The following is a 21,675-nucleotide window of genomic DNA, read 5'->3' on the forward strand; positions in this document are numbered from 1 at the left end:
GACAACCTTGTTGCCCTGAATTTGGAAAGCAGGGAACACGAAGTCCCAGCTTGGCCTCTGACCAGTGGCTTGACCTGGGACAAGTCTCTCATCTTCTCTGAGCCTTACTTTCCCTGTGCCCAAAGGTGGTATGACCAGCTATTTCACATTCTCAATTCTGCTAAATAAGGGCATATAAACTGAAACTTTTTTTTCAGATATTGTTGTCAACCCACTTCTGTTAAATCTCCCTTAGTATCTTGCTTCCTTGTCACTTTTGGTTATTCATGGCCCACCACAGTTTTTAAGGCTTCTATCTCAGACTTGACTTAAATCTCATTCCCTGCCATCCCTCTGCTCTCAGACTGCTGTGATAGGGGGAGCTGGGACTGAGAATTTGGACCCTGGGCAAGTGGTGTGGTCTGGCTGTAAAAGGCCTCCTCTCTCTTTGCACCAGGGTAGAAGGATGAAGAGAGAGAGAAGTGATGAGTGTTGCTCTCAGCTGGTGCTCATTGCTGTCTCTCTCCACTGACTGTGGCAGCTCCCTGGCTCGCCCTGACTAGCTGGCCAGTGGTGTCCAAATTCTGTTTGCTTTGAGGTGCATATGGTCTTCAGAGCTCTTGTAGGAACTCCTGCTGCTCATGCCCCGATGGGGCAGGTCTGGCTCAATGCCCCCTACCCTCCTCCTGTCGCTAGCCTGAGGTGCTGGCTCCCCTCCCCCAGGGAGCAGTTCTCGAGTGAAAGGAGCAGAAGAGAGTCTCCAAGTCCAACTTCCTTCCACTGTGTCCACTACTACTCTTGCTGCACCACACGAAGGGGGCGGGCTGCTCCACAGTCATCCTCTCTCTTTGCCGCCATCACGCCTCTCCAAGTGGAGTCTGGACTCCAGCCCAGCTGTGTTTCGCTCGCCAGGCCTGGAGCCTGGCACAGAGCCGCGTGGGACAGGTAAGCAGCAGATAGGGCAGCACCTGCCCTGAGAGATGGGCACATCTCTCCCCACTGAGCAGAAGCCTTGATATTCCAATAACCTTCCTCCACAGGCCCCTCTGAGCGCTAGAGGGGCAGCGGCAGTGGTGATGGAGGGAGTCAATGCCACCTTGAGGAGGCGTCCATTCCCAACTCTGTGTCCAACTCATCAATTCAGTCAGCAGAAAAATTCCCACTTCCCCACCCCTGCTTCTGAGAAAGACAAAATGCCTGGTTATAGGGTGATTGAGATCGTCATGGGCGACGATGCTCATGTCCAGCTTTTACTGTCATCTCAGTGTCTCCACTCTTTCTTTGCCCTTTGACTTCTCCTTGGAGCTCTCTGTCCGCAGAGTAAGTGTGGAATTTTAGAATGGACTCTGTGCTGACCAAGGCGGCTTGGTTGGCCTCTTAGGTACCCTGCCGTCACAGAAGCAGGTAATCAAAGAACAAACAGTTCTGTGGTATTTAGAGTCTCCCTTAGTTACCACCAAGCCTCTGTTTGATTTCTTGCATAGCAACAAAACCAGGAGGGGAAGGTGAGTGGCATCTGGAATACACTTTGGGTATAAGGTGGCATTCAGCTCCTGGATAATTTGTTGGAAGTGTGCACAGAGGTGAACCATCAGATATGCAGGAAGCAGTCCTTCTTCTGGCTCTCCTGGGTGCCACATCAGGTAGGAGCTCCATTTTGCAGCCTTACTTGCCTGACTCGGTTTACATGATAGTGTGTGATAAAGTCCCAAAAGAGGAAATTACCTCTGGGAGGCCTAGATTAACTGGGGGCTTATCTGCACTGATGGATGAAATGATGTAGCAACAGGAAGCCCCGGGAGGCTAGGGTAGGGTTAACCCAGAGAACAGAGACACCTAGAGAGGCCAGTCTAGTCCATGTTTGTACAGGCTTCACTAACCCTCTGTTGTTAACTGGCCTGAGCTGGAAGTCCTTCCAAGATCCAAAGTTGGGAAAATAATTTTCATAACAGAGCTTAGTGCTATAGGAAAAGAAATATTTTTCTTTACTCTTCTGGGTCCTTTTATCTGGTCTATTAATTAAATTGACATAAGGCAGATTAACAGTAGAAAAACAAATTTAATTATGTACATAGGGGCACCCATAAGAATATGATAACTACAGGCAGTCAGGCAATTGGGCCTCACAACTGAGGGGACACAGAAAGGACTTTGATCTCCAGGCCCTGCTGAGCTCCCCCCAGCCCACCACCCTTAGCTCACATCCTTTGTAGTTATCTTTGGTGATAGCTTTCTTTCTAGACCAGGCCCTCTATCTAAATTATTTTAGAAAGTTAAGGGGGAGAATTTTTTAAAAGCGACTTCTGAATCTTTTGGGTCTTCGATGTCTTCAGCTCAAAATAGTCTGCATTGTCAAAGTGGCACATTCAAGGAAGACTTGTTCTGAGCTGCTTCAGCGTGTATGTCAACTCAGTCTGTGGAGATTCTGGCTTTTCTCTGGAGACTTTTGGGGGCAACTTGAGCTTGGTAAATCATCCTGTGGAAAAACTGAGGTACAGAAGAGCTACTGTCTTACTCTTGAGTAGAGAAAATTCCTTCTGGTGGAAGAGCCAAAGAGTCAACCTCGTTCTTCTTGCACCTCTTCTTTATTCAAGAGCTTCAGAAATCTCAGACGATCTTTTTAATGTTATTAGATTGAATTATTGAAATTGAACTTTTTAAATTAAATCTTGTTTTTGAATAGGTAGTATATGCATAATGTATGGAATTCAATCATGGTAAATTTGCAGATTAATTTAGAGATCATTTACATCTTTGATGAGTTACTTTAGTAAAACAGAGGAGTGTCTTGTACATAGTAAATACTTAGTAAATTTAGTCATTATTATGTATGACATTGATTCTTCCCACCCAAGAACAGCGTTCTAGATACTTGTTTTTCTTCATTTGTTTTCCTCGAGTACTTTAAAATTTTCTTCGTATACATCTTGCACATTCTGATTATGTTTATTTCTAATTCTTTTAATTTTTTTAGCACTTGTAAATATAATTTTTTTCTTTTCTTATGTCTTTTCATTGATATTATAATGTATGGAAGTCTATTAATAAATTATTTTATTGTTTGTAATGGTTTTTCAGTTGATCTCATTCATTTTCCAGGTTTGAAAATAATAAACATTTGTACTTTTTCTTACCTATTTTTCTATCTCACTTCTTTTTCTCATCTAATTACTGGGTTTGTACTTTCAGACTGCTGTTAAACAATGATAAGCACGTACATTCTTCTCTCATTCTCCATTAAGTAGACACTAGCTTTTGGTGTGAAATGCTTTATATGTTAAGAAAATTGCTTTTATTTTTATTTAGGATATTTATTTCTAAATCAAAATGGGATTTTAAATCAAATGCTTTTTCAGGATCTATGGAAATGACCATTTGACTTTCCCCTTTGACCTGCTAATAAGATAAATAAATAACTGGGTTTCCTAATATTGAACATTCTTTAGTCTTAGGCTTTTAGACTCAGCAGAGGGCAGGAGGAACTGTAAATGTGCGTTTGAGCTTTGAGCAGCTCAGAATGTCACCTGAAGTAAACATTTGAGATTTTCCCAGAAACATAGGCTTTTAAGACCATAATCATTTGAGTTAAGAGGTGACATTTATTGTCATTGGGGGAAGAGTGAGGTTGGAAAGAACCCACTGTTTCTTACTGAACATTAGCATTCAGAACTTCATGAGGTGTGTGAAAGGAACTGATCATAAAGATTTGCAAGAAATATTTGAAGTTTCTTATAAAAACCACATTCAGACCCCTTCCTCTCCAAAAAACCATGCACTGTACCATGCTTCTGTTGCTACTGGTTAAATCCTTTTTTTATTTTTATTTTTTGGAAGATCTGCTGTGATGCAAACTGTTTCTCTCTCACCTTTTTCTGTGAGTCTAAGAACCTGACTGGTCCTTTACCATCACCGTCAAACATTCAGGTAACAGAGTCTTGGGAGAGGGGAACTGTCACACCAGCACCTGTCTTCAGGGTATTGGAAGCTGGTATTACTCTAATAATCTCAAATGAAGTAATATTCTCCAGTATGCTCTTTCCTGTCACTAGGGCTAACTCCTGTGCATCCTCCAAGGCCCAACTCAAGCCCCACCATGGAGCCTTCCCAGATTGCCCTAGCTCTTGGTAGGTACTCTTTCTATTGTCGTTGGAACTCCTCTTGCCTACACTTGGAATTCATGCCAAAGGTTTAGAACAGTGCATAAGAGAATTAAGTGCTCAGTGAAAGGCAGCATGAGTTATCATACATAATTCACCTGGTATGTGTCTGTCCTGCCTCCTCAACTGGAATGTTAGTTCTGCAATAACAAGTTTCATATCTCTTATTGCTCTGTGGTCTCCAAGTACCACATACATGCAGGGTATCAAATAAATGTTGTTTTTGTTGACCATCTTCCTTTTTTGGGTCCATCTTTTTTTTTTTTTTTTTTTTTTTTTTTACATTTGCTGATATCCCTAAAATGCAGAAATTTAGATCTTCTTCCTGCTTAATATTGTCACATAAATGAGCTTCTTTCCTTTCTATCTCTTATTAAGATGAAGGAAACGAAACAGTTTCTCTTTGAGATGCAATAGTGTCCCATTCCAACAACAGCTTACAAAGGACAGACCCAGAAGAACACAAGCTAGACAAAAGTCCCAACTAGGCTGGTGGAAGAGTTGAGACAAAACAATCTTCTGTCTCCATCAGCACCAAAGGACCACATGCCATTGCTAGAAGACAGAAGACTTAGCAGACCCCCTTGGTATACTTAAACCCAGAGTACATTGAAGTTGTCTACATTTTGAGAAAGCCTAAAGAGAGCTAGCTCTTTGTATTACCCTCATAGAAATGAAAAGTGCCATAGTGTTTAATGAAAGAAAGGGTCCTTGGGAGCTGGAGAAGCCACATGAACATGAAAATGGTACCAGCTCCATTGACCTGAGTTTTGTCCACCTAGCACCGGGCATGAGACTGTCTCAGGTCTCTCCAGGAAGACCCCCCTAAGCCTGCCATCTGTGCCTGGCCCTCTTCTGGACAGGGCTGGGAAGTAAAAAGGAAGTTCAAGGCTCAGTATTTCATGTTCCCTGAAGACTAGGTACAACCCTTTCATCATTGGAAAAGGCAGGAAAGTTCAGTCCATTCCCAGAAAGTCTTTCTGTCACCAATTAAACCTATATGTGGGGTCCAAAGAACATTGCAAAATGTTTCTACTTTTTCTGCCACACCACTTTCCTGTTTGGAGCGAACTCGGCACAAGAGCAGAAGGCCATCCCTGCTCTCCTTCCATCTCTTTTTGCCTTCCCCATGGCAGTCTGGTTGTCCCCCTCTCACCTCTGGCTCAAACATTAAGTCATCAGAGTCCATCTTCTTTTCTGCCTCTGTGGAATTGAAAGAAGGGTGCAAGAAACCAGCTCCTCTCAGGCCAGCACCAGACACTCTAAGACTGACACAGCTTCTTTTTGCTAATTACGACCTAATGTAATTTACAGAGTCACCATAGTTTCTTCTGCATCCCACTGAGGGCTCCCTTCTGAGCCTTGCCTGGCATTGATCAGACCCCCAAGGGGGTGGGTGAGCATCCCATCCAGAAAAGTATCTACTGCAGAAATAAAAGACATTCATGGACATGGACAACAGTGGGGTGATTGTGGTGGGGAAGGGAAAGAAGTATAAGGGGACTAAATGGTAATGCAAAAAATACAATAAAAGATAAATTAAAAAATAAAAAAAATTAGAGACATAGGAGGATGTTGCATATACTGAAACAACATTCTGTAATGTTTTATAGTTTATCGAGCAAATGCATTTTATTATATGGTACCTGTGCTATGAGAGTGAATTCCACTAGATCTGGAAATAACCTCAGTTGCTTTGCTAAAGTTTCTCTACGGAACTGATCCCTGGTCAAGGCACAAAGCATGCTGGTTAACAGTGCTGCTTTGTGACCATGAGTCCTGGGAATTTGGGAATGGCTCTGCTATAGAGACTAGTTATGTAATAAGATGACACCTACATGACCAGAAAAATATGTTTCCAGCAGAGATTCTCTTTTGGGCTCCCTAGTTCCAAGGTATTTGTGGGTACATTGATGATTCCTGGTCTGAGCAAGTGCATTTTGTCATGGCCCTTCAAGAAAAGAGGACAAAAAGAGCTGGTACCTGGCTTCTCCAGGCCTCATGCTGTGAGGCAGCCTTCAGCTCTGATGCATATCCTTACTTTAAACTATAGATTTATAGGCATTCTCACTTGGGTCCTGTGAGTCTTCTTTAACAATTGCACTCTGTTTAACAACCACTGTTAGTGTAGCACCATAGTCCTGGGAGAGAGAGTTCACTGAGGGCCCCAGAGAAGTTGAGAGACTAGCCCGAGGTCCCACAGTCAAGTAGAGGCAAGGCTCTTTTCACACTCTCTTCTACCTCTATTGCTGCCCTCTTGATTAGTTACTAGAGAGAATGAAGAGGTATTTCCTGAAAGCAGAGGTGTAAGTAGGAGCAGCTGTATCCGGGAGGGAAGGATGGCATCATCCCACGTCCCTGAACCACATTATCACCTTTAGTGTCCAGGGTGCAGGGTGGGAAGCTTCCTCCCCCATAACTGGGGCTGTGGAGGCCTAAGTATTGTAACACGTGCTCCAGGAGCAGATGTTGTTGGTCCATTTCTGGCAAGGCAGAGATTTTGCTCATTTTTAAACAAGTGAGGACATCCCCCATCCAGATCTCAACCACAGCAAGATGTTTCAGTGGGCTCAGTGACTGATGATAAATCTTTGGTGTGCTTTTTCTTTTTTAAAGTGTACGCTTCATGTAATTTTAATTTGATTCTTAATTAAGATGCATGTGTAAGTCAAATCCCATTAAAGCCTCTTTCTTGTTCTCCAGCATTCAGATCACCAAAGAAAGTTCAAATGGCCATCCTCAAAGGGGAAGTGTTTGGTGTCTTAGGAAGGGTAAGCCCCTGGCACCTAACCTTTCTGGTGCCACTGATTAACTAGGTGCCTTTGGACACATCCCTTAAACTTATTTGCATAATGAATGGGTTAAACATTTTGTGATTTTAATAATATTACTAATGCTCTATTCTTAAGGTGTGGCCCAGCCACTAATTATTATTATTATTGCTATTACTGCTGCTACTACTACTTTTTCAAATAACAAGGAAGCTGGAGAAAGTGGGTGTTGAACTAAAAATTGAGAGATCCCAGCTTAGCTACCTTTTTTAAAAAATACATTTCCCCAGTGTGTCTACCACAAAGTTTTTCTAATTCAGTTGCAAGACCCTGTCCCACATGGCCTTGCCCTGGGAGGAGAAGCTACCAGATGAAAGCAGAAGATCTCCAGCAAGAATGCCAGGAGAAAGGGCATCTCTAAGGACACAGTCTGGCGTTATCCATCCACAGGCTAGGCAGTTCCCAGCACAAATTGCTTGAGGGACACTGGATAGATTCACTTCTGGCTCCAAAACATCTCCCTCATTGCCATGTGAAATATGACCATTCAGAGAGGGCTGTGAAAAGCTCTGTTAATGTACGGAGGAAGCATGGAGCTGTGAAGAGTCCTGCCATTGGAGTCAGCAACTTGGACTGAAAGGCTAGTTCTTTATGAAATTAGCTTCTCAAACCCCAGACTTACCAAAGTTATAATTAATACAATAAGATCAATGAATATACTCCCAGCAAAGCAAACTAAGAGCTGTGATCTGAGAATATTTGGGGGGGATAGCTTCTCTAGCCTCCTCAGTTCTCCAAAGGAGACACCAAAGTTGATGGCTATAGTAATCTGCCTGTGTAGTGGGAGGCCATGGAAAGCCCTGAGCAGGGCTTAGCAAGCCTCTCATCCCCGAGCTCACATCCAGCGACCATTCCAGCTCTATTCCTTAGGTTGTTCCAAAATCAGCCTCTTACAGATAACATGATCCAAATCTAACATCTGGCTTGAGGGGCCAGTTTCATACCAAGCCCCAGCACCATCTTACCATATTGTTGCCAGGTTATAGAAAAACTAGGATGCGTCACATGTGCACAGTTCTCTGACAAGCACGGAGTGACGACTGCTGCAGTGAGGATGTGCAGCCTGTTATCTCCAAGACTCAGATGCAGGAGGGCCCTCCACGGCCACTTCCTGAGTGTAATCGCAGATGTGTGAAATGGCAGCAACACCTGCATTGTGTTTAGAAGGGATGAAATCGGGCAGTAAAATAGCTAGCGCAATGCCTGGTGAGTAGGTTCTTAGTAAATGCAAGTAGTTATTTGTTTTAGCAAAGCTATAACTCACCAGGCTATTCTTGAGAAAAACCTAGTGAGTTAAATCTGAGCAGAAACTTCCTTCCTTCTTGGCCCGAGGGGCACAAGTCCCTGAGTGGGAGGGGGCAAGAGAAGTTGGGAAATTGTGTGAGACAAATTGTCAGGCTTTCCTTTTGCTTATGACTGTCCTTGTCCTGCTGAACATGCTCATGAACAGCTTGCTGGGGGTGGGGGGATGGGCAGAGAGGGGTCTGCTGACTTTCATTTGCAGGAAAAGAGGGCATGAGGGAATTATGACTAAAAACTTTGGTTTTAATCCTCATTAAAAATAAATGATTATTTTGTTGATTTTGAAAAACTATTTTTGGGAACATTTTTGTCTCTAAATACTCCAAGTATACTATTTTTCTCCTGGTTTTTATCACAAGAATGGTATAATACTAAAGTCAATTTTTATAGATTTAAAAAAAATCTATATTCACATTTGCTTAAACCTCAGCTGTTTTAATTTATCTGAGTCCTTGCACAATCCTTGTCCATAAACCTGGATAATTCTGTAAGTAAAAATAACTTATGCACAATGCATTTAGTCTCAAATTTAAACAAAATGATTTTAGATTTATGAAAGCTTGTCTCAATGATTGTATTTATATTTCAATTTTTCCTACAGTTTCGTTATTACTTTGCATCTCCAAATTTGAAATAAAAACATTCTCTTAAAAAAGCCAACATTTTTTCCATGTCTCCTTTGTTTCTAGAAATTTTACGCCTTTTAGCAGACAGATGCGTTTGTTACTCTGTCCCTCTCCTCTCATTCCACACGGTTTGTCTCTATTGTCTTATGGTGGCCAATATTGGGACCTGACTGAGAAGTAGCACCTCAGTATAAATTTTGTCTTTGTTACTTAGCACAGTAGTCCCCCTTTTATCTGTAGTTTCACTTTTCACAGTTTCTTTTATCCATGGTTGACTGTGGCCTGAAAATATTAAGTGGAAAAGTCCAGAAATAAAAAATTCATATGTTTTAAATTGTGCACTGTTCTGAGTCGCATGATGAAATAAATTTCACATTATCTGACATTGTCCTGCTCTGCCCCGCCCAGGTCATCACTTTGTCCAGCATCTCCAAGCTTAGACTCGCCCCTTACCCCATTAGTCACTTAACAGCCATATCTTGGGTTATTGTAGTGCTTCTGTTCAAGTAACCCTTATTTTATTTCATATTGGACCCAAACACAGGAGCAGTAATGTCAGCAATTCGGATACACGAAAGAGAAGCCAGTAAAGTGCTTCCTTTAGGTGAAAATGTAAGCACAGTGTAATAAGATATTTTGAGAGAGAAACCACATTTGCATAACTTTTATTACAGTATATTGTTACAGTTTTTCTATGTTATTAGTTATTGTTGGTAATCTCTTACTGTGTCTAATTAATAAATTAATCTTTATCATAGGTATGTATATATAGGAAAATAAGTAGTACGTATAAGGTTTAGACTATCTGTGGTTTCAGGCATCCACTGGGGGTCTTGGACAGTATCCTTGTGGATAGGTTGGGGGCTACTGTATTCACTGTGTGTGCTTTAGCTCATTTCATCATCTGTAAAATGACAATTTTAGTGCTTACCTTAGAGGATTGTTTTGAGGAGTAAATGAGAGAAAAGATTCTATATTATGCATCTATTTGGAACATTGGATACATGGTAAGTTTTTAAATTTTCCTAGTGCTGCCATAACAAATTGCCACAAACTGGATGGCTAAAAACAACAGAAATTCATTATCTCACAGTGTAGGAGGTCAGACATCTGAAATAAAGGTGTTGGTGGGGTTGATTCCTTCTACAGGCTTTCAGGGAGAATCTGTTTGATGCCTACTTCCCAGCTCTAAGCGGTTGCTTGCCATTCCTTGGCTTGTAGTGGCATCATTTCAATTTTTGCCTCTGTCCTTCTTCCTTCTTCCTTCTGGGTGTCTCTCTGTGTCCTGTCCTCATAAGGACACCAGTTTTTGTATTTAGTGCCCTCCTTAATCCGGTATGACCTCCTCTTAACTAATTATTAATACATCTGCAAATACTCTATTTCCAATTAAGACATATTTTAAGGTTCTCAGTGGACATGAATTTTTAGGGGGACACTATTCAACCCCTACCGTACCCATCATATGGAAGTATAAAGGACATGACCTGTTGCTCTCCTCTATATTGGCAACATCTCACAAAGTGTCAAGGAACCCTTAAGATGTCCTGGAGTGTTCCTGGAAGGAGCACACCTTCTCTTAAATGTAAAACTCCCTATCTGCGATGTTGTCCAAAGCAATTCATATGCCTTCTCTAAGTATCTCATTTCCTTCTCTGTGAAACAGGAGTTAATCTACTAAACAAGAAGTACTGGTTGCCTCTCTGCACGACTCCTACAGCACCCAATAATAACAACTAATTATACCTGAGGTAACTTTTGAATGTAGAGAGATCTACCACGATTTTGGAGCTCTTCAGTCATGCACACTCAATTCTCAGATGACCTCATGAATGAAACACAGACACAGAGAAGGAAAATAAACTCTTGTAAACTACTGGGTCCTTGTAAGAGAGAGAATGTAATGGTTAGACTAGATATTTCAAGTGGGTGTCTGTCTGCTAAGGTGAGGGTTCTCTTTCCCTGGCTCTTCACAAAGATTAGGAGAAAAGAGAAGGGAAGCAGGGAGACAAGAGAAAAGCAACAGCTTTATTTGCAGAATGACAAAAGCAGATTTCATGGTTGTTTGGTGGTGATTGTTTTCTTGGCTCCAAGAAGATCTCATATTTCCATTTCCAGGTTTTGGCAATAGTATTCATTCTTGGAGAATGAACAGGTTCCATTGCCTCCCTGAGCTACGAGTTGAAGCACAGAAAAAGTTGTTAAATCCATGTTTCCAGCACAAGGCTTTGGGCCCATGTAATTTTTATCCTTTTTAAATTCACAGGGGGAGAGGGACTATACCTTATTCACTTACCTGCTACAAGTAACGTGGCAGAGAATTCTCCACCTGAGACCTCAGTGCACAAGTTTTCTGTGAAATTATCAGCATCACTGTCACCTGTAATCCCAGGATTTCCCCTGATAATCAACTCCAGTCCCCTCACTGAAGTCTTCAGGGTCAGATGGCTGTCAGGCATCGACTTTGAGGTAAGTACCATCTTACTCCCAATGGGAGTTGTCTGCAAAGAGACGACTTGAAGTTGAGAGGCCTATGGGATTCTAGATCAGTGATTATTTCCTCCTCTTTCCCTAGTTTAATCTCCCCTGTTGTAAGACCCAAAAGTTCTGTTCAGGGCATTGTAGGGCCTTCTGTGCTTTTTTTCTTCATTTAATCCTGTCCAACTGAACATTATGCTCAACTTGTTGCAAATAAATGGCTTGTTTCTTATTGCCAACCATCTTCACATGACATCAGGTATAAGGTGTGTTGACAGTAACTAAATTCTTTGGGTGGGATAGTTTGAGTATTGATCTCTTTAGAAGTTGGGCTCTGATGAACTCGTGTCTGGTGGTTCTGACTTTCCATAATTCTGTGATTTTCCTGAAGGAAATCTATGAGGAGACATTTAATAATGGAAGAACATGCCCTTAGTGAAAATACAAGCCTAAATGTCCAGCCCTACTGTGTGAATGTTTCCTCTTGGATAAGTCAGACCTAATCATTCACGCTGAGGATCCATGGTACCACTGCTCTGTTGTCTAGTTGCTATTTGAGTCTTTCCAAAGCTGTCACACCTCCTAAGGCAGGACAAAACTGCTCATTGCATGTTTTCTCCTGGTAACCCTGGAGTCCTTCAAGGATGTCTTTAGGGTCTAGGTGTGTGGACCTACTTATACTTCAGTATCTCCCACCCCTACCTTTTCCTCAGCTGGCATAGGAACCTCATACAGTTATTATCAGCCTTGCCCCTGGTCCTGCCCACCATTGCCTTGTAGTTCTGGTGGGACCCAGAATGCTCAACCTGCTCGGTTTAGGCATGGTTGCCTTCCTGAGGTGCATACTAGGTGTCCTTAAACTTACTTGATCATTAGAGTCATTATGGAACCCATGACTTGAGGGTCAGAGTGCAGTCATCTGGTAGTCTCAGCACTCCAGGGGTGAGGCCTCGAAGTATGTAGGACGCACACATTAAGAGAGCCTTCACATCAGCATCCAGTGTACACTCCCAGAACCCAGATCCTGGTTCTGACTTACCTGCCCCATGTACTTGTTCCCTTGACATTTAGCTCTTCAGTAACAGCTCTTGAGCATCTGTTCCTATAAACCTTATTAATTGCTTGCACTTAGAGAGCACATATGCTCTCTAAGTGCACCACAAACTCTTAAACAGGCTTTACACATGTTTACTGTTCATTTTTATTTGTATCATTCCATGATTTTATTTATATTATTACCCCCTTTTTACAGATGGAGAAAACAAAGCAAGATAATACACAGGTTAAATGACCTTCCCTGGGTTGTACAAGATATTAGGTAGTTGAGCTGAAATTGAAACACAGGTGGTATGACTTCAGAGCTCTTACCATTCTTTTTTACCTAGCTTTATTGAGATATAATTCACATAGCATATAATTCACCCATTTAAAATATACAATTCAATGGTTTTTACTATATTCACAGACCATCATCACAATCTAATTTTAGAACATTTATATCACTCCAAAATGAAACCCCAAATCCATTAGCAGTCACTCCCCTCCTCCTATTCCCCTCAGTTCCTGACAACTACTAATCTGCTTTCTGCTTTAATGGATTTGCCTATTGTGAATACTTCATATGAATGGAATCATATTGTATATGGTCAATAATGACTGGCTTCTTCCCCATGAGCATAAAGTTTCAAGAATCACACATTTCATAGCATGGATCAGTACTTTACTTCTTTTTAATGACTGAATATTATTTCACTCTATGGTTATACCACCCTTGTCTATCAATTCGTCAGTTGACAGGCATTTGGATTGTTGCCACTTGAGAGTTCTCATTAGCAGTATCTATAGTTTACTGACTTTAATGATGATGATAACCATGCTGCTTCAAATTTGCAGAGATTTCGCCCTGACCAGGTGGCTCATTTGGTTGTACGTCATCCCACAAAGTGAAGGGTTGCTGGTTGAAATCCAGTTGGGGTATATGCCTGAGTTGTGTGTTCAGTCCTCATTTGGGGGGAATGTATGAGAAGGAACTGATCGATGTTTCTCTCTCACACTGATGTTTCTCTCCTTCTCTTTCTCCCTTCCTTCCCCCTTCTGTAAAAATAAGTAAACAAAATCTTTTAAAAAATCAACTTAAAAAAAATTTGCAGAGATTCCAAAGCAGATTCAAATTTTAATCTCTTGAATGTTACTACTAACACTGATAGTATCACTGCTTAATTTTTATTTAAAATTTCTATTTTAGAAATAAGATAACAAAAATACAGCAAGGTTAATTGATTTGTCCAAGATCACATAACCATAAAAGATAAAATAAGAACTTAACTCAGATCTTTTGACTCCCAGTCTTAGCCTCTTTCTCCTACGTGGCCATGTACACCTGTTACTGTTTTGATGAGCCAACCATCTTTTTCTGTGGAACATGCCCTTCCCATGTGCCATGCAATTCAGACAGGGCTGTCAGTCAAGGAAGAATTCCAGCCTGTTCCTGACCTCTAGAAATGATGAATTTCTTAGTCCCTCAACTGATCCAGGCTTAAGTATTCAGCATATTCTCCCACTCCTGATGTCCTCCTGGTACACAGGCTACAACTGACCAGGACCTTGTGTTGATATGAGGATGGGCCACAGGCTTACACATCCTAAAGCTCTTATTAACTATTGGTTGTTATTGAAATCTTGGTTCCAGTCAAGATGGTGGAGTAGGTAAATGCAATGCTCATCTCCTTCCAAGACTACATCAAATTCACAACTAAACTATAGAACAATTAACCTGAAGAACCATTTGGAAACTAGCCGAATGCAACTCCTATAATTAAGGATATAAAGAAGCCATGTGGAGACCAGTAGGAGGGGTGGAGATGCAGAACAGGCTGGTCCCACACACATGCAGGGTGGTTGAGAATCAGGAGGGATATCTTCACCTCTGAGGAGTGAAGGATCCCAACTCCACACTGGGCTCCCCAGTTCAGGGCTCTAGTGCTGTGAAGAGAAGTTCCCACAACAGCTGGCTGTGAAAATCCGTGGAGATTCATCCAGGTGAGACAGTGGGCGCAGTCGTCCACAAACACTTATACTAAGAAACAGAATTGTGTGATGTCAGGGTGAATACTACCATTTTTCCTGTGTTGGGCTATCCCCCCACACAGCCGACAGGCACAGGTGGGTGTCAAATAAGAACCTGCCTTAAACTGGTCAACACTGCTCACTCCACCCTGAGACCCCACTCCACCCAATTTGCACTTTGCCTTTGGCTCTTTCTGTTGCTGTGCCTCATGGTCAGCAGGCCTTGGCTCACACTCTATACTTTCTTCAACATTCTCCAAAATCCACAAGCCCCAGGCAGGCGGCAGCTGACCTCAGGATACCCTGTGCCTCTTGTTAAACTGCCCAAATCCAGCACTGGTGGCAGGGAGCTTTGGTTGCAGCATGGCCTCTCTCATATGCCTCTGGGCCCAGCATAGACAGCTACCAATAGCAGATCACTTTGTAGCTTCTACCAGGTGGCCCATATTTAGGCACAGGTGGACTGACCTTGGCCTGCAATGGACCCCCTTCCAAGAGGCCTCAGAACCAACAAACCCAGTGGATGGCTTCAGATTACAAGAGAGTACCACCTGATTAGCTTCACAAACAGCACACCCAAAGGGCAGTCTCAGCAGGCACCAAAGCCCCACTGGGACAAATCTTGTTCCATGTCTCCACACAACAGCTTCTCCTCTGTGGTTGTGTCCTATCCTCACAGCCCCTCAGCATGGGGGTCAGCCCCACCCACTGATTTACCAATAACAATCAAAGCTAAGCTACATCAGGAGGAACTTCACAAGGGACACTCCTGGAGCACCCATCTTAAGTGACCAGAGAGACTGAGCCACTGAGCCTGAAAAGAACACCTATTACATAAGGCCACCTCACCAAGAAGACTTATCAGATCTACCTAATACATAGAAACAAATGCAGAGAGGTAGCCAAAATGAGGAGACAAAGAAACATGCTACAAATGAAAGAACAGAATAAAACTCCAGGAAAAGCACTAAACAAAATGGAGGCAAGCAATCTACCAAATACAGAGTTGAAAACATCAATAATAAAGATACTCAATGAACTTAGGAGGAGAATGAAATCGGTGAGAACATCAACAAAAAGACAGTAAACAAAAAAAGGACATAAAAACCACAAAAAAAGAACCAATTGAAAGTGAAGAATATAATAACTGAAATGAGAACTACAATAGAAGGAATCAACAACAGATTAGTTGGAGCAAATGATCAAATCAGTGATTTGAAAGATAAGCTGGGAAAAAAATCCAATCAGAACCGCAAAAAGAAAAAGAAATGTTTTTTAAAAGTGAGGGTAGTTAAAAGGATCTCTGGGACATCAAATGTATCAAAATTCACATAATAAGGATACCATAAAAAAGAGAGAGAGCAAGCAAGGGATTTAAAATGTAATTGAAGAAATAATGATGGAAAATTTCCCTAGCTTGGCAAAGGGAATAGACACACAAGTTCCAGTATCACAGAGTTTCAAACAAGATGAACCCCAAAAAACCCATATTAAGATACATTATAATTAAAATGCCAAAAGTTAGAGACAAAGAGTGAATCTTAGCATCAGCAAGAGAAAAACATGGGAGTTTTGGTAAGACTTTCAGTTGATTTCTAAACAGAAACCTTGCAGACCTGAAGGTATTGGCATGAAATATCAAAGCAAGGAAGAGCAAGGATCTACAACCAAGAGCACTCCACACAGCATGGATTTCATTTAGAATTGAAAGGGAAATAAAAAGTTTCCCATGCAAGAAAAAGCTAAGAGAGTTCATCACCATCATACCAGTATTAAAAAAAAATATGTTAAAGGAACTTATTTAAGGAGAAGAAGGAAGGAAAGAACACAAATATGAATAATAAAATGGCAGGCACTACATACCTATCAATAATCACTTTAACAGACTTCCAGTCAAGTAGGAGGCATAGGTAAACACAGCCCACCACCTTGCACAATAGCATCAAAATTACAACTAAAATATAGAACAACTACTACTTAGAACCATCAGAAATTGAGTTAAATGGAAGTCTGACAACTACAGAATTCAAGAAGCCACATTCACCCAGACTGGTAGGAGGGGCAGAGAATGTCAGCTGGTCCAACATTCATATGTGGTGGATAAAAATTTGGGAGGGATATCTTGGGAGCTTGGAGCCCTAGTCCCAATCAGGTACCCCAGCACAAGCTTCCAGTACCAGGAAGATAAGTCCCCATAACTTCTGGCTGTGAAAACCAGTGGGGATTTTGTCTGTGGAAGAAACTTCTGGAGTCCCAAGTGGTTCTTTTTAAAGAGCTCACACATGGAGTTACTCAAACTCACTCCCTCTGAGCTCCAGCACTGGGGTAACAGCATGAAAGGCACCAGTGGCAAACAGGGAGGAACTAACGTGTCTGGCATCAGGGGGAGTGCTGGAGGACAGCTTTCCCCCAGACAGAAAGGCCAACTGAAGCCATGTTCTTTTTCTGAACCTTCCCGCAGCAGAACCACAGAGAGAGCAGGTGAGTGCCATATTTGAGACTCCATCAATCTGGTTAACACTGTTTTCCCTGCCCAGGAGATCACCTGAGGCTCAGTCCCACTCAACTTAGGACTCACTAAACTGTTAACACTGACATTTCCACATGAATGGCTGGTCTTGACTCATGCTTCACAACTTCCCGAATCATATCAAACATGCAACAGCTATCCTCAATAAGCCCCCAGCCCCTGTACCTCTTGCTAAGTAGCCCCAGACCCAACACTAGCAGCACCCAGCCTAGATTCACAACTTGCATTTGCCTGGGAATCACCAAGCCCAGCACAAGAAGCGGGCATCTCAGACTGCTTTATAGCTCATGCAGGGTGGCCCCAGGGCAGAATGCAGGTAGGGGCTGACCTTGGCCTGCACCACCCGAGACAGAGCCTGTGTACCCAGTGGAGATCTATAGACCACATTGGATAACCACCACCCTGACCCAGCTCAGCAGATCCTCCATGGAAGGTGGATGTATGTGGTCACTGGTCACAGCCAGTCATTGAAGCTAACTGTCCTGGGTAAATCCCTCCCATTGACCAACAGCAATCAAAGCTCAACTACAAAAGGAAGGTGTACTCAGTCATAAGAAAGGTGTACCTTGAGTACTCAGCTTGAGGGCCCTATAGGACACTTACTATATTAGGCCACACTGTCAATAGAAAGAGTCATAGCAGCTCTATCTAAAACATAGAAACAAACACAGGAAGCCTGCCAAAATGAGGAGACAAAGAAACATGGCCCAAAGGAAAGAACAGATCAAAACTCCAGAAAAAGAACTAAACGGGATGGAGATAAGCCAACTATCAGATGCAAAGTTTGAAACACTGGTTATACGGACACTCGAGGAACTTAGTGAGAACCTCAACAACATTAAAAAGATCCAATCAGAACCTAAGGATACACTAATTGAAATAAAGAACAATTTACAGGGAAACAACAGTAGAGTGGATGAAGCCAAAAATCAAATCAATGATTTCAAACTTAAGGAAGCAAAAAACAACCAATCAGAACAACAAGGAGAAAAAGAAATTTAAAAAAAAATGAGGATAGTGTAAGCAGCCTCTGGAACAACTTCAAGCATTCCAACATTCACATCATAGGGGTGCCGAAAGGAGAAAAGAAAGAGCAAGAAATTGGAAATCTATTTGAAAAAATAATGAAAGAAACTTCTCTAATTTGGCAAAGGAAATAGACATGGAAAAGTCCAGGAAGCACGGAGAGTTCCAAACAAGATACATGTAAAGAGGCCACTCCAAGAGACACCATAATTAAAATGCCAAAGGTTAAAAATAAAGACAAAGTCTTAACAGCAGCAAGAGAAAAGCAGTTAGTTACCTACAGTAGCATATAAAGAGCTTCCCAGACAAGTAAAACCTAAAGTTCGTCATCACCAACCATTATTATATGAAATATTAAAGAGACTTATTTAAGAAATAGAAGATCAAAACTATGAACAATAAAATGGCAAGGAATACATGTCTATCAACAATTGAAACACACAAGAAGAACAGAGACCGAATCACGGATACAGAGAACATTTCAATAGTTGCCAGATGGGAGCGATGTGTGGGAGAATGGCTGAAGAAGTTAGGGAATTAGGAAGTACAAATTGGTAGTTACAGAATATCCATGGAGCTGTAAACTAAGTAGAGGAAATGGAGTAGCCAAAGAACTTATACGCATGACCCACAGCCATGAACAATGGTGTGGGAATATCTTGAGGGACTGGGGGGTACTGGTTAGAGGTAAGTCTAGAGGGAAAAATAGGGACAACTATAATAACATAATTAATAAAATATAATTTAAAAGGAAAAATAATTACTTTAAATATGAGTGAGTTAAATGCTCAAATCAAGAAACACAGACTGGCTAAATGGATAAGAAAACAAGAACTATACATATGGTGTATAAAAGAGATCCATTTCTGTTCAAAAGACAAACATGCACTGAAAGTAAAAGAATGGAAAGAGATATTTCATGAAAACATAAACAAAAACCAAGCTATCGTAGCAATACTTATACCTGAAAAAATATACTTTAAAACAAAGGTAGAGACAAAGAAGGACATACATAATGATAAATGGATCAATCCCATAAGAGGATATAACCCTTGTAAACATTCATGCAACAAATATAGGTGCACCTGTTTTATAAAGCAAATATTAAAGGACAAAAAGGGAAAGATCAATAGTAATGGTCACAGCAGAGGATTTTAACATCCCATTGACAACAATGGATAGAACTTCCTGGCAGAAAAATCAATAAGGAAACAGTGGCCTTAAATGACACACTAAATCAGATGGATTTACTTGAATTTTCAAAGGATTTCACCTCAAATCAACAGAATATATATATACATGCATATATATATATTCTTTTCAAGTGCACATGGAAGATTTTTTAAGATGGGCCATATGTTAGGACACAAAACAAGTCCCTATTAACTTAAGAAGATTGCAATCATATGTAGTATGTTTTCTGACCACCAAGATATGAAACTGGAAATCAATTACAAGAGGAAAACTGAAAAAATATCCAAACATAGAAAGGCTAAATAACATGGCACTAACAGTGAATGGGTTAAAAATGAGTACAATAAATAAATAAATAAATAAATAAATGATACTTTGAGTAAAAAAAAGTGAAAAGTAAAAACAAAATGACCCCAAATATTTTGGCACCCAATGAAAGCCATTCAAAGAGATAAATTCATAGCAATACAGGCCTAACTAAATAAATAAGAAAAATCTCGAATTAACAATCTTAACTTACACCTTAAAAAACTAGAGAGAACAGTGAACAGAGCCCAAAGTGAGTAGAATAAAGGAGATAATAAAGATCAAGGTGAGAATAAATAAAATAGTCTTTAAAAACAATACAAATGATTGATAAAATCAGGAGCTGATTTTTTGTAAAGATAAACAAGATTGATAAACATTTAACCAGGCTCATCAAGAAAAAAGAGAGGGCCCAAATAAATAAGACCAGAAATGAAAGAAGAGAAGTAACAACTGACATCACAGCTATACAAAGGATTATTAAAAATATAAAAAACTACCTGCCAACAAATAGGACAATCTGGTAGAAATAAGTAAAATCCTAGAAACATATATTCTTCCAAAAATGAATTATGAAGAAAAAGAATCTGAACAGACCAATTACAACTAATGAAATCAAACCAGTAATAATAAAAACTCCCAACAGACAAAAGTCCTGGACAGGATGGCTTCACGTTTGAATTTTACCAAAATTCAAAGAAGAACTAACACCTATCCTTCAGAAATAATTCCAAAAGAATTAGGAAGAAAGTAAACCCCCAAGCTGATTTTAAAAGGGCAGCGTTATCCTAATTCCAAAACCAGATGAAGTCACTACAAAGAAAAAATATGTAGATCAATATCCCTGATAAACATTGATGCTAAAGTCCTCAACAAAATATTAACAAACTGAATTAAGCAATACATTAAAAAGAACATACGTCATGATGAAGTAGAAATTATTCCTGGGATGCAAGATTGGTACAATATCTGCAAATCAATTAATGTCATAAACCACATAAATGAAATAAAGAATAAAATCATGTAATCATATCAATAAATGCAGAAAAAGAATTTGTCAGAATTTATCACCCATTTCTGTTAAAGATTATCAGCAAAAGGGAAATAGAAGGAAGATACCTCAACATAATGAAAACTATATATGACAACAAAATGAAAAAACAACCTGCCCAATGGGAGAGTATATTAGCCAATAATACATCTGATAAGGGGTTAATATCCAAATTTTATAAAGAACTCACACAACTTAATGCCCCAAAACCCAAACAATCCAAAAATAAAAAAGGCAGAGAACCTGAATAGACACTTCTCCAAAGAGGACATACAGATAACTATAAACATGTAAAAAGTTGCTCAAAATTAATAATCATCAGAGAAATGCAAATTAAAACTACAATGAGATCCAACTGTCATAATGACTATTATCACTAAGTCAACAAACAAGAGCTGGTGAGGATGCAGAGGAAAGAGAAGCTTTGTGTCCTCTTGGTGGAAATGAAGACTGGTGCAGCCACTGTGGAAAGCAGTGTAGAGTTACTTCGAAAAATTAAAAATGTAACTGCCTTATGACCCAGTGATTCCACTTCCAAAAGAAATCTAAAACACTAATTTGAAAACATATATGCACTCCTATGTTCACTGCAATATTATTTAAAATAGCCAAGATATGCAAGCAACCTCAATGTCTATCCATAAATGATTGGATAAAGAATGAATGGTACATATATGCAATGGAATAATACTCAACCATGAAAAAGAATGAAATCTTACCACTAGTGACACCATAGATGGATCTAGAGAGTATTATATTAAGTGAAATAAGTCAGACAGAGAAAGACAAATACCATATGATTTCACTTATAGGTGGAATCTAAAGAACAAAACAAACAAAATAGAAATCAACTCATAGATACAACAAACTGATAGTTGCCAGGTGGGAGGGATTCAGGGGGCCTGGGTGAAAAAAGGTGAAGGGCTTAAGAAGTACAAATTGGTAGTTGCCAAATAGTGACTGGGATGTAAAGTACAACTAAAGAAGTATAGTCAATAATATTGTAATACCTTTTTATGGTGCCAGATGGGATACTAGACTTATTGGGGAAATCATTTTGTAAATTATATCAATGTTTAACCACTATGCTGTACCCTTGAAACCAATATAAAATAATATTGAATGTCTA

At 40.4% G+C, this 21,675-nt stretch overlaps 1 protein-coding gene across 2 annotated transcripts in view; it reads left to right on the forward strand.

Moving 5' to 3' along the window:
- The first annotated feature begins 1,576 nt into the window (after positions 1-1,576).
- The window catches only part of CDHR3 (cadherin related family member 3), a 71,747-nt gene continuing 51,648 nt past the window's right edge, over positions 1,577-21,675 (forward strand). For both annotated transcript variants that reach the window (XM_054564079.1, XM_054564078.1), the window contains exons 1-2: positions 1,577-1,622; positions 11,162-11,364. In XM_054564079.1, coding sequence (XP_054420054.1) covers positions 1,577-1,622; positions 11,162-11,364 — 249 coding nt within the window. The remainder of the gene's footprint in view (positions 1,623-11,161; positions 11,365-21,675) is intronic.

Source organism: Pteronotus mesoamericanus, unplaced genomic scaffold, assembly GCF_021234165.1.
Source record: "Pteronotus mesoamericanus isolate MK-2021 breed Mesoamerican mustached bat unplaced genomic scaffold, CSHL_Meso_final scaffold_85, whole genome shotgun sequence".
In the NCBI taxonomy this organism is placed as follows: domain Eukaryota; kingdom Metazoa; phylum Chordata; class Mammalia; order Chiroptera; family Mormoopidae; genus Pteronotus; species Pteronotus mesoamericanus.